This window comes from Panthera pardus, unplaced genomic scaffold, assembly GCF_024362965.1.
Source record: "Panthera pardus isolate Hobbes unplaced genomic scaffold, ASM2436296v1 HiC_scaffold_21, whole genome shotgun sequence".
Lineage (NCBI taxonomy): Eukaryota > Metazoa > Chordata > Mammalia > Carnivora > Felidae > Panthera > Panthera pardus.
Window position 1 is genome coordinate 68,448,590 of NW_026526777.1, and position 19,021 is coordinate 68,467,610.

Below are 19,021 nucleotides of genomic sequence, written 5' to 3' on the forward strand. Positions count from 1 at the left end.
TGTGTCCCCTCCCTACACAAACAATATACCCAAGAAATCTCTGATCAGAAGCAACAGAAATAAACATTCCTAAAGGTAAAGCAACTGCAGATCCCCGTCTTCCTGCTTCTTCATGGTTAGCACTTTTTAAAACCACTTTTCTATGTTGAATACTTCTGTTTCTTTGTTTGCTGTTTAGCTGTTAGTGTCAGTATTAGCCACTGAATACCGGTTTATCCTTCTGAGTAAATTTTAGGCTTGTTAAAGTCATATACACCTTTGTTCAGACAACGTCTTCTTCAGAAACCCAGTGCACACACACACGAGACCGTGAAGCCGCTCTGACCTACGTGGGGGTCGGGGCCCCTGGCCGCCGAGGCGCCAAGCGGGGGCAGCGGTCACTAACCCGTCCATTCTGCCAAAACCCGCAATAGCCCGGTTTTCCTTTCTCTCTCCCTTGCCCCCGAGTCCTCTAAACCCTCAAAAAAAATTTTTTTTAATTAAAAAACAGCTTTCTTTGGGGCTATTCATACTGACCTTTATAAGGTACTCTGTGTGGGGTGTGTGTGTGTGATATTTCCATCTCTTTTATGAAAAGGGAGGGTGGCAGGAATGTTTTCCTTTATTTTGTTTTTAACTTGCTGTGCAATTATCTAATATACTGGAAAGTACAGGAGGTGCTAAATACAGCCAGTTATATTTGGAATTTAAAAAACACAAATCACATGTTCTAACATTCTTGAAAAAGAATTGAATTAGGCTTCATTCTTTTATACCAAATGCTACAGTTTCTCGGTCTCCTTTCTCTAACGGACGTAGACTTGATTTTAAAGAGTTACATTCAAAATGTGTTATCCAGACTGATTATTTTTCATTTCTGTGTTATTTGTCAAGTACATTTATAACAGTTTTGCAGACAATAGTTGTGGATTACATAAAATACACAGTTAGTCCTTGTGATGATTAGTGGAGGTAAATTTGCACAATCTCTTTTTGAGAAAGGTTCAGGTCATTTGAAAATAGGAAATAATCTTTTAAACTCACTTGTTTAAAAGGAAAATCAGACTGAAACCAGCAAGTATGTTCTGCTTTTGTTCTTTTCAACCAAGATTAAGCATACCTTTGTAGAAGGAACACCTTCAAATACCTTACCATTAACTAAGACTGTTTTTGATAGATATTATTTTATAGCTATTGAAGATGGGACCACAAAGAGATCCTCATGTTTAAAAATTTTTTTTTTTATTTTTTAAAACATTTAATATAGAGAGATTCCATTAATTTTTTTTTTTTTTTTTGCTCGAAACTTGGTCTGATATATCTTTCAATGGGAGCATTTATATGAATTTTATCTCAGCATTTTTTAATATTTTTGAGATATGCTTTAGAATTAATTGGATTTTAAAAATCTCAAAAAGTTTCTAGAAATATCTTAAGTTACTAGCGACACTTTCAGTCCTGAAGTTTTCAGTCCTGAAGATGGCAGTATCCACAGGACAATACTGAGGTCATGTTGCAGAAGCTGTCTGTACGTTTTGAGCACAGGGTCTGTGCCAGGCACTGGGAATGTTCTCGCCAGAGAAGCCTGTCCCCGGCCCCTGGGCTTCCAGTCTGGCTGGAGCTGCTGGAAACAAGAGCGGCTCGTTGGCACACGGTGTGGAGGTGCTGTGAGTGAAGTATGCAGAAAGGCCTTTGGCATGCCTGAGAAGGTTCCAGGGTCAAAGGGGGGATTTAAAGGAAGATGACACTTGAGTTATGTTTTGAAGAATGAGTAGTCCTCATGAGTGGTAGAACATTCTAGATGGGGTTGGGGGCATTGGAACTTGGGGAGATTGGGAAACAACAGAGAGACGTGTGGTGGCCTGGACGCAAGGGGTTATGGAGGAGGGGACCCCGAGGGAGAAGTCGGGAGGCTGGGAGGGCCTGCGACTCGGTGCCGGGCTGGGGGACACTCAGTGAGTGCTCCTGTGACCAGGTGGGTGCTTTAGGACGGGAAGGGCTGTCCGGCAGGAGGTTGGTGCCACTGTGATGCCGCCCCGGAAGTGAAACAGCCCCAGCAAAAAGCGAGCAGAGTGGAGCACAGGTGACACTATGACCTTCCATGCCCATCCGTCGGCATTTTGTCCTTAAAGCAGGGCTGAGGCGGGAACGACGTGTTCATCAGGTGCCTGCTGCCCGCCAGCTCCTGATCGGTGCATGCGTCACTCGTGGTCTTTGTAATAATGGCCCACAGTCGGCCGTGACCTCCTGTGAGAGGTGGGGGCACAGCCTGCACAAGTCCGGGGACTGGCCCCGGGCCACAGCCACGACGTGGCCCTGTGCCCTGACTCTCTTACAGTTGTCCAGTGGTGTGCCGGGCGGGCCGGGACGAGGCTATGCCGTGGTCAGGTGGTGCCACATGTGTCCGGCAGGGGCCGTGGTGAACGTGGCCTTAAGCGGACGGGGACGGGGGTGGGGAGGCACAGATTCGGTTTGGACACCTGCGTTGGGAGCACTTCAGTGCCCCCAGAAAGCCGTACAGGATCGGACCCTGGGAGGATCCGACACGTGACCTTGGGCGCGGTAGTTTCCACTTAGTTTGTTCGGTCACTTAAGCTTGTCACTATTGTCGCAGAACTAATGCCTCATACTGAGGTTCGTTGTCTCGCCGCGTCGAACGAGGAAGGTGTGGGCACAGTAAAATGAGCAGCAGGCAGAAGTTGATTCGAGCAGAAGATGAGGAAGGAGGAGTACGGAAGCTCTTGTTACAGAGAGGGGACACGCGAGAGCGAATGCCCGCGACAGTAGGCAGGGGTCCTTGTTCTGTAAGGTTCTGGTGGCTCCCATCCCTCTCCCCTCATCCCTCACTGCTGGCCAGCCACAGGGGCTGGGTCGTCCAGTCCTGCTCAGCAACCGTCTGTGGCCACGTGGTCCCTGGTGTGGCGCAGGTTTTATGCCACTCCTTATTTTCAGCCAGGTCTTCAGTCAGATTCCTAGGGGGACCTGAGGGGGCGCAGGTGGGGTCTGTTACATTCTTTAGAGGGACCTTAGGCCAGGTCAGCCAGGTCAGCGCTCCCAGCATCGTTCCAGAATACGTGTTCTGCCCCCCACCTCCCCCCCGGGACCTCAGGCCCTAATCTCTCCCTCTCTGCCTGTTTCGTCCTATCTTTTCTTTTCGCACCGATAACCTTTAGAAACAGGAAGCATTAGCTGCTCCTCAGGTTTGGGGTCGGGTCGGTGGGACTGTCTTTTTGGAGGTGGCGTCACCGTCACCTGCTGCTTCACTTTTGCCCTTCCCTCTTCTGCTTATGAAGTCAGTCTTCACAGTAAGGTGAGGTTGATCTGCAGGAACTGGGACCCCGGCTTCTAGTCACAAATATTGGCAGGGGAGACATGGGTTCCCTCAGGCCCCGCATAACCTGACAGACACACCCGGAGGAGGCCCAAGGCCGAGGGCCCACAGGGAGGCCGGCCTGGGGTTGGGTCCTCTGGCCCTCAGGCCACTGCTCTGCTTCTCAAATGGCATCTTCAGAGTGCATTTAAGAGGCTTTTGAGGGAAGTCACTTTAGGGTGAGAAAATAGGAAAGAAAGGAACTTTCATTTGTTTTTTTGTTTTATGTCTTTCAGTAAAATGTCACCGTCTTTTATTGTGATTCGGTCTTTTATTGTGATTCGGTGGAAAGCACTTACAATTGGAGCCCAAGCTGTCTCCTCCTCTGGCGGGCACCTTCTCCAAAGTGGTTTCCCTTGTGGGAATGTGTTAGGATATCGTTATGGGAATTACAGGAGATGAAGGCGCTAGCAGTCGTGAGCTATAAAATGTTACTTCTGAACGCTGATATTTATAAATTCCTAGAAAATTCTGCCGTGTGGATTACCTTCGAGGACTAAAAAGTGGTAGAGAGACTTTGAAATTTTCTCCAGCTTCTTCCTTGGCTTTACCCCCTGGTGAAGACCTGCCTCGTTGCTTCTATTTCTCACAGGAAATTAGCGAATTCATCCATCATATGAGTGCATCTAAACGCCAGGGGTAGTAATTAGACTCAGATCTCCTCCAGGCTTCTTCCGGTCTCGTAGGGTAAGACACAGCTATAATCCGAAAGACGTTCCACGCGAAGGGGAGTGAGGCTGCTTTTCGCCGGAGCAGCTGGGCGTGCGTTCCTGCTGAGGTGGCGTTGTGAGCTGAGTGTGAAAAGTGCGTGCAGTGTAACGGTGTAAGTGCCGGGTTGGGGAGGCCGCCCGGCAGGGAAGGAGCCAACGATCGGGTTATCCCGGGGCAGAAGGTAGGTGTGATCGCCTTGAGAACCTCGTGATGCCGCTCAGCGGGAGGCTGGGAGCACGTGGATCCTGTGGATGAAGCCAGACCCCAGCAACCGGCGGTGGTTTGGAAAGGGGGCTGCGGGAGCCCGAGGTCCTGACAAGAGAGGAAAACCGAAACCGGAGATTTCAGTGAGGGCCAGGCGAGTTTGAGCAGGAATCCCTTGTTCCAGCACCGTGTCCCCTTAGGTGAGTGTGTGCATGAGAAAATCCCAACCGGTCATTTCCCGCGCCCCACGCCCGCTGTAGCCTGGGGGGGCGGCGTGTTTGCAGACCAAATGGCCCCACTGTCAGATGAAGAAAGTCCCCGGTTTGAGAGAAAGACATGGAAATGAAAATGTAGTTCAGCATAAAGCTGATTTCTCTATGAACCTGAGTCTGGGTTCTAGAAAGAAAAGCACACAGGCACAGTTTTGTTTTCAAGTAGCTCACGGTAGGGAAAAGAAACTTACTAACTTCTTTATTAGATGTTAAAATGAAATTAGAGCACAAATACGTTAATGTTAAGCCCACAGTTCAGTGATTCATTAAGAGAGTTAGCGTGTGCGTTACATACGAATGTCCTTTTCCATGGAAGAGAATTCTGGTCAGATGAGAGCGGTGATTTTCAGGCTGTCACCAGAAGACCACTGGGACACAGCTGAAGCTGTGTGTTTTGGAAAGTTGTGGGAACAATGTGTGCCATACATTGTTACACCTACTTACTCAGATCCTGAGCTGCTTTGTTTGTGACTGAAATTTACCAGCTCTTCGTAGAGATAATTAATCTAAAACCTATCAGAAGTTCTAATGGACTGTTGTTGACATTTAGGAATTTTCGGATCTTTTTGTGCTTTTGTGATTGTGCCAAGATACTGATAAGAAAAGTTGAAACAATCCCAGTACCTGAATCGAAAACATGACCCGTTATGTATCTTTGATTACTCGTGAAAGATAGTTCTTTGGACAGGCTCACTCTGAACATCTGTCTGGTCGAGGGTGTTGGTTAAAGTAACAAAGGGTTTCCAGCTGTTGACCAGGCTAGGGGCTGCAGAGCTAGGCTCCTAGTTTCTGCGCCCCACCCGTCGCGCAGCCTCAGTGTCCAGCCCGCGTCTCTGCCCTTCCCAACTGGGGTTCCATGGGGAAACTGAGGGTTTCTGGAAGGTGATTTGGGTGGTGGGTCTCGGCTCTCCCCAGCATGGTACGTAGGTACCCTCGCTTTCAGTGGGTACACCGAGCCAGATTTTCTCGGAAGGCTGCCTCTGGTACGTTCTGTACCCTGGGCCTCCCTTTGCACCTCTGCTCTCTGATCTCACGTTCACCCACAAGGACTGCCTTGAAGTTCTGGGACAAGAAAGTGACTGTTGGATTCATGCAAATGATAATGACTCCTGTATCACACGTCCTTCTCATCTGTTTGGGATAACCCTGCCCTCTAGCATTTACACTAACTAATCCTTGGAATTATTCTGTATCTAGTTTTTTAGTCACCAGGGGGAAAGTTTGAATGTTCACTTTGTAGCTACCACTCCTTTCGTGTCGTGTCGTGTCGTGTCGTGTCGTGTCGTGTCGTGTCATGAGAGGGATTGATGCCTGGATTGAGGTCTGCCTGAGTGTTCTCCATATTCTCCTTTTCTTTGGGCTAAACTACCTGCAGCATCAGAAATCTTGAATTGAAAGCCCTTACTCAGGGATCTAAAAAGTGTGCTCCAAGGACCCTTGAGGACCCTCTCCTAGACCCTTTCAGGGGGTCCGTAAGGCACTCCTTTTTCCTTACACTTCAGCCGGAACAGTGTGCCACACACAACACACCGAATGTGAACGAGAGTGAAATAATGCAGCTGTGTTCTACTAAACCAGACATTAAAGAGATTTGTAAAAATAGAAAAGCATGCTGTCCTAATAGCTAATATTTTTTTATTTGGAAAATAATAATGATAATTTTTAATTGCTATTTTTAAAGTGAATTACTAGAAGTTAAAAGTGGAAAAATATTGTCTATTTAATACAGCAAATGACAGCAACTGTAACTCACGCAAATGCTCTTCAGGGGCTTCAGTAATTTTTAAGAGAGTTTGGGGGCCCCGTGACCAAAACTTTTGAGAATGACTGTCCTAACCCGTCATCAGGGAGACTGTTGACTGAGAAAAGAATTTCCAGCGTCTCTTTAGCTTTTCCCGGCAGCCTAGTGAAAACGTCTTGCCTGTGGGATAAGACTGGCTAGTGGATGAGAATTGATTATTGCATATTTTTTATTTCTTTAGTGCAGGATTCTGTCTTCAATACAAGCCTTGCTTTGCCTATATCAGAGAAACCTCTCTTCCTATTGTTATTATTCCCTCTTTTTCTGTTTTGTATCTTTTCTCCTGCCATCAGGGTGACTTACTGGGGGCTGGGCGTGTGAGGGCGGGACTTCACCCCGACAGGGAGAATGCAGGTCTGGTGGCCCTGTTTTGTGCCTGACGTATGGAAATTGCCCGGCGATTAGATTGAAACCACCTTCTGTCCAACACGAGTATCCGTGGTTGCTGTTCTAGCTCTGCCTCTTAGAAATTCAGGTTCTTCTGGTTTCTGACTGGTACGTTTGTGACTTCTTGGTTATGTTACGATAGATGAATGGTTTCATGGTCATATAATGTGGGGATTATTATTTATAATAAATGAACTGAAAATGGTTACTTCAAGACTTACAAGCTCCTGATCACTTGCTGTTTGGGAAAGCAAACAGCTTGGCCACAACTCAACTCTGATATTGCGCTGTTCACGAGCATGGCCTTCGTCATACATTGTAGGCCCAGGATACCTTGTCCCGCTCCAAGATGGATGTGACCGAATGACTAAAAGGGACAGATAGGACTTTTCTGATTAGTTTACATGTCCTGGTCTTACCGAAGGTTACTTTAGCCTGAAGTTGGCTGTCAGGCAGACATGACAGTGTGTCTACGTCTCGTTCTTGTTTCTTTGCTTCTCTGGCAGTCAGACGGTTAGGCATCTCATAATGCATTACCTGATGCAGGTCTAGCGGGCGACCGCATTTCTCAGCGTATTTTGCATTTAGCCTAAGTTTAATTAATTGTGCTGCAGTGACCCAAGGATGTCATCCTTGATGATTTGCTGGTTTCAGTGCCTGAGAATAGTAATTTATGTACAATTACTTCACTTGAAGTCCTGATTTTAGTCCTACTTGTTGCCCATAGATTGGAGAAGCATTTGCTAGATGTCAGAAATTCAGATACCTGTTTTATAGGACTTTTCCATCTGTAAACACGGATGTAGGGGGTAGAGAGAAGCTATAAAGGTTTTTTTTTTTTTTATGTTTGTTTATTTTTGAGAGAGAGAAACCGAGTGGGGAATGGGCAGAGAGAGGGAGACACAGAATCCGAAGCACGCTCCAGGCTCTGAGCTGTCAGTGCAGAGCCCGACACGGGACTCAAAACCGTGAACCGTGAGATCATGACCTGAGCCGAAGTCGGACGCTTAACTGACTGAGCCGCCCAGGAGCCCCGAGAGAAGCTTTAATCGAATAGAGTCTATTCTGTTCATTAATGGTAGGAAATGAACCGTAGGATCCACTTCTCTGGGGAGACCGTCACAACCCACAGTGGCCCCCAGGCCTGCTGTGCAGATGTAATGGTTGGGAGTCGGCCGTGCTCTCATCCGCCTGGAAGTGTGGCAGTGGCCTGTGGGCTGTGGGCTTGTCCGTCTGTGTTTGTATCCAGCACGTTGGTGCCGTGCGTGTGGGTGAACCTCGGGCATTCCTGTTTTATGTTGTAGGCAAGATAGGAAAATTCTGATCCATTTTTTGAAGATGGTATTAAACAGTGGTATCTTTGAAATCGGTATTTTATCCATAAAGAATATTGTTTGGGTAATCCATAAAAAACTCCTAAGAGGCAGGTGGTCTCATAATGTCAAAGAAGAAAAGCATTTGTTTTCCTAATAAGGTACTAGGTTGCGTGCTATGAGAGAAACAAAAACGAGTAATTTAAAATAGTCGACCCGAAGGGGCTGTGACCTGGGCAGAGAAGACAGATGTGGTCAGAAGTGTCTGCGAGGCAGCCCGAGTCCCATGCGTGGGACAGAGCGGCGGGGTCAGGTGGCGTGAGCCAACAGCGTACTCTCGTGCGGAGGAACCGGGAATAGTTCTTGTGAGTAGGCCTGCTGTTTCCGTGGGCTTCTGCAACGTCTGAGAAAATTCTCGCGGGAAACAGATGACCTCTGTTTTCTGGAAATTCTCAGGGGTATTTGGTTATGACGGTGTCATTCGTGTAGGAAGAGAGACGTTTACAGGGAGGGGGTTCCTTTACAAACCCTGTTCTGCTCTTTACCGTGGTGCTGCCGTAGAAGAATTCCTTTTCCTTACTCCCTCAGGCTCACCGGTCTTCTCCACTTAAGCCTTGAGTCACACTTGCCAGTCTGAAGGTGACCGGGAGCGGGTCTCTGGTCTCTTCCGCAGATGGCACTCGGGGCGGACCTTGTGTTGATAGGACCGAAGTTAGTGTGATGTTTTCAAGGTTCAGCCGTCTTCTAAGAGCATGTGTCCTGCCTGGCAGTGTGATAAGTAAATCCTAGTAAACAGTGTGTCTCCTGTGTCCAGGTGTGCTTTTTTCACCGTGCCCGTGGATTGGCACGCTTCGGCAGTTGGCTTCCTCATTTTAAAGTTGTGTGACTGCTGTACAGTAAGAGTGATGACTGAATCTTAGCAGTTAAAAAATTTTTTAATGTTTATTTTTGAGAGAGAGAGAGAGAGAGCACAGGAAGGGGAGGGGCAGAGAGAGAGGGAGACGCAGAATCGGAAGCAGGCTCCGGGCTCTGAGCCGTCCGCACAGAGCCCGACCCGGGGCTCGAACCCAGGAACTGTGAGATAGTGACCTGAGCTGAAGTCGGACGCTTCACCGATGGAGCCACCCAGGTGCCCCATGGATCTTAGCAGTTTTTTAAAATAAAGAGTTTCAGAGCAAAGCAAAAAGCCTTCCACGGATTCTTTAGTTTAAAAAAACTGAACATTTTAGAGGCACCTGGCTGGCTCTGTGAGTGGAATGTGCGACTCTTGGTCTCGGGGTTGTGAGTTCGAGCCCCACTTTGAGTGCAGAGATTACTTAATCTCTGGGGTGCCTGGGTGGCTCAGCTGGTTAAGAGTCTGCTGCTTGATTTTGGCTCATGTTACAACCCCAGGGTCGTGGGATTGAGCCCCACATCAGGCTCCGTGCTGGGCGTGCCTACTTGAGATTCTCCCCGCCCAACCCCCCCATCCCCGCCCTAGCATTCCTGTGCGAGCGCATTCTCTGAATGAATGAATGAATGAATGATTTTTTTTTATAACCCCAGCATTTAAAAACTTGGTGAGTTATAGCAGAATTGTGCAGTAATTTTCCGTGCCAAGCTGTGCATAGAGGTGAATGCGTGACCGATTGGTGAAGTCTCTGACATTTATCCTCTTTTGTCTCTAAGCTCAGTTTTCCTGCCCAGAATTGCCCTGCCTTCATTTTTTCCCCACATCCAAGAGCATTAGCTTAGAAACTGTGTACTTTTATTGGTTCTCTTCGTTCTTTTTCTCCTGTAAAAGTAGGGAAGAGACTTGGTCTTTGAAAGTCTCCATATTGTACATTTAAAATGAAAACACTTCTCGTGGTGACAAGACTTTCAGCTCTACGTGTGGATAAGCGAGCAAAGTTGTGACTTTCCATACAAATGATCTGAGACATCCTCATGTCACTGAGTGCGCCCCCCCCCCCCCCCCATGAACCTTGCCCACGGAACTGCACGTCTTTACCATCACCCCCACCCGACTTCAGTTTTGTGGGCTGTCGCAAGTCCATTCTCTCTGTCTCTCTCTCATCCGAGTGTAAGTTTGGACCACTTTGCCTAATTGCAATATTCTACTAAAACCTTTCTCCTAAGTCTTTAGATAGATTCTTCATCTTTCTTAGAAATTCTGATAATTATCTAAGTTTATATTTATGCTTATTATCTCCTTTCAGATTTTTTAAGTGGCTAACAGAAAAAAACATACATGATAAAACTTGAAGTAGGGGAAAGCGCTCCTGGTGAAGGGGGTGGTTCTCTTATTTGTCTGGGGGTGATAGGGACTCCAGTTGAGTGTTGGCCACTCACAAGTTCTAGTTGGCTCAAAAGGAAATACTCCCGCCGACCACACCACGAGAAGAATGGTGTGGGCCTTCTGTGTGTGAGGTGGCCCTGTGGAGGGAGGGACGTAGGGGGAGCACATCTGAAAGATGGAAAGACCAGTGTGCCCGGACGGACCATCGGGAGACAGAGTATGGACTGGGTGAGATGGGCAGTGGTCGCGTCACGGAGAGAAGGCACTGGAGTTTGCTAGAGCAGTGAGAAGCAGTGGAAGAAATTTTACTAAGGCAGGCAATTCCGTCTGGTTCGGTTGTTAGGGTCTCACTGGCTGCCGTGGGGAAGGGGAGGTACCGAGATCAGAATGGGCAGCTTCATCCAGTGATGCTGTCGTCATCGCCCAGGCTGCTGGTATCTTCGTTTTTGAGCTTCTCCCCTGCTCTGGGTGTGTGTGTGGTTGAGTATATGTACTTTGGTGTGGACATACGGAGTACACGATAAAACATTAAGAAAGCAAGAAAAAGGATGAGAGAAAAATGAGCAGAAATAGAAATGCCGTTCTCTTGCCCACCCCAGTGTATGTTTAGCATTCTGGAGAAATGTGTCCCACTTTGAAAACCACCAGTGTGGACAAGAGGTCATGGAACATGACCCGTGGCAGTGGAGACCGTTCGAGAGATTACGGGGTTGCAAGTAGGTTAACTGGTAGTAGTAGAAAGGAATGGGTGCGGAGGGCCCGAGGTTTCTAGTTTGCGCACCTGAGATCACCGTGCGGGCTGAAGAGTTAGCCAGTACTCCAGCAAACGCTGGTCGGGTTTTTGACAACAGTCTTCTGCTTGGCTATGCACATACTTAATAATAATGCCTTTAGTGACCGAGGCAGGGGGGAGGTTGTCAGCTGGTCTGCTGGACGGCTCAGCTCTGCAGGGAAGAGGATGTGGGACGTGGGTCACTCCTGCCTTTACACAAGTGTTAGCACGTGGCAGGACCGGGCCACTACTTCCGGTTGACTCTTGAGGCTTCTTTGGCCGGAGGCAGAGCCTCCACGGCGGATCGGGTGCTGGGCTGGGAGCACATGGAGACTGTCGCCGTTGCAGCCTCTAGTAAATGATCGGCAGTCTGTGAGCTGTTAGCAGCTGTTCTCACTCACGTTTTTGCTTAGAAGGAAATAAAATGCCTTTGAGGCCGTAAGTGGGGGAAAGATCGAAGAGATGAAGAGAGGCAGGGGAAGCCCATCACATGTGCAGTGTTGCCTGAGACCCGGCACACGGACGGGAGAGCGGTGCGGCTGTGGGCGCTGTTCCAGGTGTGGCTTTAGATGCGTGGTGCTCCAATTCCTGACATAGGTAAAGATTTTCTTTTGTTAAAAACCACATATTTTAAGAGGAAAATTTTTTTGAAAATGTATTAAAGTGCCACTTTAAAAATGCCATCCCTCTGAACACAGTTTACTCTTTTCTCACGTCTTCTGGCACGGAGCCCTGCAGTCTGACACACACACACACACACACACACACACACACACACACACACGTGTATACATCCAGTTTGATTGAGGTATTACTGAAAAATAAAATTGTAAGATATTTAAAGTGTACGTCATGGTGATCTGATACAGTATATATTGTGCAAGGATTTCTCCCATCTAGTTAGTTAACACATCCATCATCTTACCTCTTTTTTTTTTGTTTTTTTAATGATTTTGGTGAGTTGGCAAATTTCGTTTATACAGTACAGTGCTATGAAACCGTAGTCACCATGTTTTACGTTAGATCCTCGGTCTTTACTCATCTTGCAGCTGAAAGTTTGTACCTTTTTACCAACCTCTCTCTATTTACCCCCACGGGCCCTGGCAACCACTTTTCTACTGTTTCTATGAGTCTGGTGGTTTTTGTTTTTTTTTTTTTTTTAAACATTTGTTTATTTTTGAGACAGAGACAGAGTGTGAGCGGGGAAGGGGCAGAGAAAGAGGGAGACCCAGAATCCAAAGCAGACTCCAGGCTCCGAGCTGTCAGCACAGAGCCCAACGCGGGGCTCGAACTCATCAACTGTGAGATCATGACCTGAGCTGAAGTCAGATGCCCAACCACCTGAGCCACCCAAGCGCCCCAAGTGTGTTTGTTTGTTTTAAGTCACCGTACAAGTGATGCCACGTGGTCTCTTTCTCCACCTGGCTCATTTCACGTAGCATAATGCCCGCAGGGTCCATCCATGTTGTTGCCAATGACAGGATTTTCCTCTTATGGCTGAGTAGTGTTCCACATCGTGTTGTGGAATGGAGTATTACACACACACACACACACACACACACTCTGCATCTTCTTTGTTCTTTCATCTCAGGTAGTTTCCGTGTCTCGACCGTTGTGAGTGATGCTGCAGCAAACTGAGGAGTGTGGGTATTCCCTGGATACCATGTTTTCCATTACTTTGGGTATGTACCCGGAAGCGGGATTGCCGGAAGTTAGGGTAATTCTGTTTTTAATTTTTGAGGACCCTCCATACTGTTTCTGTAGTGGCTGCAGCAGTCGGCATTCCCGTGGTATGTGTTTTTGTTTCGTGTTGTTTCTGACGCAGGCAGCACAGTGTCTCCCTGCGTTCGGTTCTGGACACCATAGAACAGACACACACGCGTTTGCCTTCATTCCCTTTCAGTGTATGTAGTAGGACTTTGCAATCACGAGGGAAATACCGGGGGGCCCTTATTGATGGTCAGAAGCATGAACACTGCTCATTTGGAAGCTGGTGATGTGTGCTCACTCGACAGATCAGCTTTCCAGAGAGTAAATCAAATTAAAACTGGCTTTAAGCAAACGATCTCATTTAATCCTCAGAAGAAATGATGACATGGGTAATATCCCCTTTACAAGTGGCCGTGGGATGGGATGCTACGGGTCTGCTGTAGTGATCACATCTAGCGGGAAAATGTAGTCATGCCCGTCGATTTGACCCGCCTCTCATTTTCGCTACTGCTGTCTGACCCGGCCTTCACCGTTGCGCCACTCGTACAAACACCTACGGGGAGAGAGTGGCGAAAGGCCGAGCCTGAGGGATCGCTGCCTTCCAGACCACGTTAGAAATGAGCAAACAGCCGCGACGAGACTGTTCTGTGGTCAGAGTAGCTGATACATGTCGTCAGTTTTCTTCTCCGGAAGTCAAATAGAGATGCTCAGTTTTGCTTGCTTGATTCCCCTTAACCTACTCCTCAGTTGATGCTTTCGTGGAGGGCCCGTCCTTTCTTCTCCCAGCTCGGAGCCCGTTCACAGCGAGGCCGACTCGGGGAGAGGCGCTGTTGCGGAGGCACATGCGCGGTGCCCGGGGTACTGATGGCAGCCGTGACCCTGCTTCCGCTGCGGGCCTCCCGGCACCGGACAGTGAGTGCTCCTTCCCACGCTCCTCCCTCCTCCTCCTCCTCCTCCTCCTCCTCCTCCTCCTCCCCCCTCCTCCTCCTTCCCCCCCCCCCCCCCCCCCCCCCCCAGTGAGCATCAGAGTTCAGCAGGAAGTGCCTGCAGGCCTATGCATGTGACTGAATGAATAATTCAGTGTCTCCGGGGAAGGGGAAGGGGAACTGCAGTAGGATGGAGAGGTAGCCGGGAGCTGGCGGGGAGCACGGGTCCTGAAAGCAGGTGCCTGAGGATCCCAAGTGCAAGCGTGAGGCGTGATAGCGTAAACCGTGACAAGCACAGACGTTTCTGGTTGAAAATGTTCTGTCTCACGCAGTCCTAACGGTTCACCTGCATTCTGACAATTTGTCAGATGACTCTGCCGAAATGATCGGTACTGGAATGTGGCAGTTTCTTTGCTGTCAGAGGCGACATCATTTCTCAGGTTTTCCTTGTGAGTTTTTATATTTTCCTGACTCTCTTTCCCTTTAAATATGAATTAAAGGAACTGAAGAATAAAAGCTGAAGACCAGGCATGTTTATTTAATAAAGGCTTTATTAGAAGTGTCATTTACAGACATCGGTAAGACAGGTTCTTTTAAAGTTTAAACTTGAAATAGAATTATTGACAGTTTCCTAAATCGTTTCTCTCCTCTGCAGTGGTGTGCTTGACTTGGTAGACGTGTTATGTGCATGCCTGTGGTCTCTTCTGTCATTACAGTAATGTTGTGCCTGCGGCTCTCACAGGCCTCGAGTGGGTTGTTGGAGGTACTTGGCAAAGGTGCCTTTTATCAATCTTACTTATTCTGTTTCTGTTTGCAAATATCTGCTGTATGTATTGTTTTTAAAGCAAGATTTAAACTTAATTGGATTATATTAAATCTAATTTCTAAAAATGGTAAATTCTCCTGATTATATAAGATTTATTACCATGTTCAGATGTACAATCTTTAAATATAAGTTGGTTTGTTCTGATTCTATGGAGACTTTTTTAGTATTAATCGTGTTACCTAAAGAGCACAGTTCAGGGAAATCTAAAATACCGTCTTGTTAGCCTTTATGCAGTCTTCCTTAAGCCAGTATGTTTTAATCTGTTCGTTGATTTGGGTTAATACCAATGGAAAAGGAAAATATTTCCCATGCTGAAAAGAATTTCTTGGGGATTTTATAGAAAATTATTGATGTAAAGTTTTCGATGTCACTAATGTAATCCTAAGAAAAATACTAATTTTGTTTTTTCTACCCCACTTTTGAGCATCACCTTGATTTTATGTAACCCTTTCTTCCCCTTTTCATAAATTACCACCTTCTTGTTGAGTTTTTTCTCTTAAAGAGAATTTATTTCATTATTACTTAAGGTAAATTTTAATGTAGATAACCTAAATATTAAATGACTGTTTGATATGGCCACACGTTTTTAATATGATATTTTGTCAAGTATATATACACATTGAGGAAAAAAAAACAACAAAATGTGGCTTCTGAAAACAATAGTTTTTTGATGCGTTTCAAAGTGCAGAGCAAACGAAGATGTTCTGATTTACATCAGTGACTTTAATAAGACACTTTGATTTCTCCAGGCTGTTTACAACGTCTTTTGTCTTTTTCAACTAGTGGAACTGAGTCCATCTTACGCTGAGTTCATCGTGAGCATTTCTCCAGAATGTTTCTCAGCCGTCAAGTCTTCTAAATGAGCAGTAATTCCATGGAACGAACTCAGCCTTGGGTCTTGACCTCATAAACCGTTCCATTTACTTTCTAAAACATAATCGTAAAATGTAAATGGATCGCACTCTCTGCTTGTGTCACCCGGAAAACAAGCTCTAAGGGCATCGTTTGGTCTGTGGCTTATTACAGGGTTTTTCCACAAATAAGATGACACATAAAAATTCTTTTTCAAATTTATATTAAAGAAGATACGTTTTTATTAAATTACAGAGCTTCCAGAATGAGGATCTAGATAGGAAGTGTGTATAAAAACATTTTGAACCTTTCAAAGCACCTTTTAGTTTGTGTGAAGTTCTTCAGATGGCCCCGTTGTCCTTTGAAGCTTCTAACACCAAGGTGTCTGTTGCAGCCCAGAGCAAGGTTGCTGCTACCCAGGACAGCACTAATTTGCGATGTATTTTCTGTGGTAAGCAACATTATGTTTACATTACTTTTTCAAGCTGTGGTACATACTACTTGCACATTTCCATAACTTTTGTTTCCGTAGGCCATAGTCTGGTTTGTGGTGTTTGGGATCCACAGCAGCTACTGTTTCATGTTGTGATACTGTTGGGGCTCACGTAGGTGATTCGGGCAGCTTTTGAGTTGGCTTCTTAGTGGGGATTTGGTTAGAATGAGAGTCTTAAAACGAATTCCTCTTCAGTTCTCCCAACATGAACGAGAGGGGTTTTTGTTTGTTTCTGTTTTTAACGCTTTTGTTTGAAGCAGTCTTTTAATTTACGATTTCAGGGACAGCATTACACCCACCGTAGTGTGTTTTGAGGAATGGGCCTTATCTGAAGGGAGCTTTTGCTCAGGAACGAAGTTTGAGGTGACCCATGTCGTGAGGCAGACGTAAGCCATTGCTGCTTCCCTGGGCTGGCTTGGGAGGGACGGCCTTCTTCCCGCACTAGGTTAGGCACCTGTTGCCGAGGAGTGGGTTTGGGCCTGGCGAGTGCTCTTCCGCTCCTGTGCACACGCGTGCGCACGTGTGTGCCGTGCGCACGCAGCAGCCGGCTGTGCCGCTTAGCTGCCCCAGGTTACAGGTAGTCAGACAGGTGCATCTTCATACCCTTACTCGAGCAGAGGGCTGCGTGCGCACACACCCCCAGACGCACACACACGCACACACAAACCTTCGTCCGAGTCGTTTGTATCATTTGATTCTCACACTTTCCGGTTTGAAAACCCAAGTTCAAAAAGTGACTTGTAATTCTTAGAACTTCTTTTTTATTGGCTCCTGTATATATATCTTTTTTTACTCCTGTATACCTGACTGGCCCAATTATCTTACGAGAGAGAAAATCATAAAGTGACCTACTGCTCAAATTTTAGATGAACAGTTCAGCTGTGTGTATGTACTTATCCATGTGACTCAGTTTTTGATGTGATTCTTCAGTATTTCTGATATTGTTTCTTTAGCTATAAAGAGAATTATTTTCACATTTATGTACTTGCTGGTTGAGGCAAAGAAGCATGTGTTAGAAATTTCCAAAAATGAAAACTCGGATGTATTTCTTAATCACCTGAAGTTAACATTCTGGGATTGCTCAGGGAGACACAGAGACAGCAGTGAGCCTGGGGGGTGTGGCCCCTCGCGAGCCCCCGTCTTCCCCGGGGTTTATCTCACCTGTGATTCTCTGCCTCCTCCTGGGGGTTCTTCTAGGCCACCTTTTGAACTAGCCATGAGTTATTATTCGTATTGCTGTTATTAGAGGACTTTTTTTTTTTTACTTCATTCTGAGAACCTACTTGGTGTTCTGTACTTTGCTACTTACCGTGTTGAGTTCCACATGCAGAATAATAGATACAATTAACCCAATTGCAGAGAGAAGATTGATTTGCCCTTAATAAAGATGAATTTTTAAGTCGTAAAAGTAATGTGTTAAAAAGCAGATTTTCCCCATTATTACCTTTAATCGATCTGTGTACAACAATATAATGACCACATTGCTAAGTTTACACTTGATTGTATTGTGTATCATAACACCTATTGGTCTTTTAGTCCTGTGTTTTTAAATAGTCTGTGGCTAAGTGTGAAAACTACATTTGTGAAAATTAAAACGTGGTGGCAGGTGGATGTGCTTCAGCCAAAACTCAGTATGAAGTCCTCATTTCCAGGACCCTTCACTCTGATTTCCATCATTTATAGAGAACATAGCAGCGACATGGACACATTTTCTTTATCAGAAACTAAGTCACATCTCTGCTACGTGAATTGTAGCCAGGACAAATTAATATCAGCGCTTGTCTTTGGCTGTGGTAATAAAACAGAGGAACTAATCCTCGAAGATCGCCGCTGTTCTTTATGACGCTCCAGGGGGAGTGAAGCGGGCTCCCTGGTTTCTCCTCTTACTTTCCCCTGGAGGAGAACAGTCAGCCAGCACACGAGCTCAGAGCTCATGATTCACCCGCTGCGTAGGAAAGTGCCTTTTTTGCATTCTCTGAGAACACAGGTACCCATTTAGGACTATGACCCATGTGAAAAGTAAGATAATTGTTACATTACAGAAAATACAATGGCAGCTGGCAGCCGTGATTGGTCATAGTTGCCGTCTCATGTTGCTGTAATTGACCAGTTGTAGAACCCAGAGGGCTGACAGGAAGCATGACCTCGTATATCGGAGTTCATAATTGACCCAGAACTCTCCTGTCCATCGCTTTCAGTATATTTACATTATTTTTAAATGCACGTGAATTTCAGTGTGTCATTGTCATGACTTGACAGTACTGATGGGGAAGAAAGCCAACAAAACAACTAAAGTAAATAGAAGTACGCGAAGACGCCAGGGAGACGGCTTCTCCTCTGCGGCCACCGTGCAGAGGTCTGTGGAGAGACCAGCTGCCCGTTATCACAAAGAACCGTGTAGAAAATCATCTTTAGAGTTTTTCTTGGATCAAAATTCCCCTCATTTTAAAAGGATTTTCCTTGAAGTTTTCCTGTTTTAGCTGCACGAATAAACTGTAGTACGTTATTTTTATAATTAATGATATCAGCCAGAAAATATTTCCCACATTCTTAAAACCTGCTTTTAAAACAAATTCACTAAGTTTTTAACTTAGAAAAAAACCAAAACGGTTTCTGTACATTCCTTTTAAAAAATACTTTTTTCTCATTCAAGCTTTTTCGAGTTCTATCGAACTTTTGTTTTTGTCTTTTTTCAAATCTAATAAAATCAGGATTGAGTTGAAATTTTGACAGCTTTTTCTTAAATTTACATATTTGAGTGAAAACTCGTATCAATAGATTTCTGTTGGTGGATTTCCTCTGTTGGCACGACGGTGGAGGTAACACATGCTTGCTCTGGGTGTGAGCAGTCTGGCGCACCCGTGGAGGTGGAAGTGGGTGCCGGACTCGTCTCTCTGGCCTGCTGGCATCCAGCTGTTTAGTTATTCGAGCAGCATCAGGTTTTCACTTAAATAAACAGTATTTTAAAAAAGAGTTAAACCATAACGGTCTCGTGAGTTGCCCAAGCTACATGCTCAACACTTAATATTTTTGGAAAGATGTAACTTTGGATTATAAAAAAATGCTTCCCCCAAATAGTTTCTATTTTCTCAGGTTTCCCCCCACCCTGATCTTCCGTTTCCTCCCT

At 46.0% G+C, this 19,021-nt stretch overlaps 1 protein-coding gene across 1 annotated transcript in view; it reads left to right on the forward strand.

Moving 5' to 3' along the window:
- Nucleotides 1–19,021, forward strand: part of ENAH (ENAH actin regulator) — a 137,066-nt gene that overhangs the window by 79,703 nt on the left and 38,342 nt on the right. The window contains 1 exon segment of the mRNA XM_053909450.1: nucleotides 15,796–15,852. Within this exon segment, the coding sequence (XP_053765425.1) occupies nucleotides 15,796–15,852 (57 nt within the window).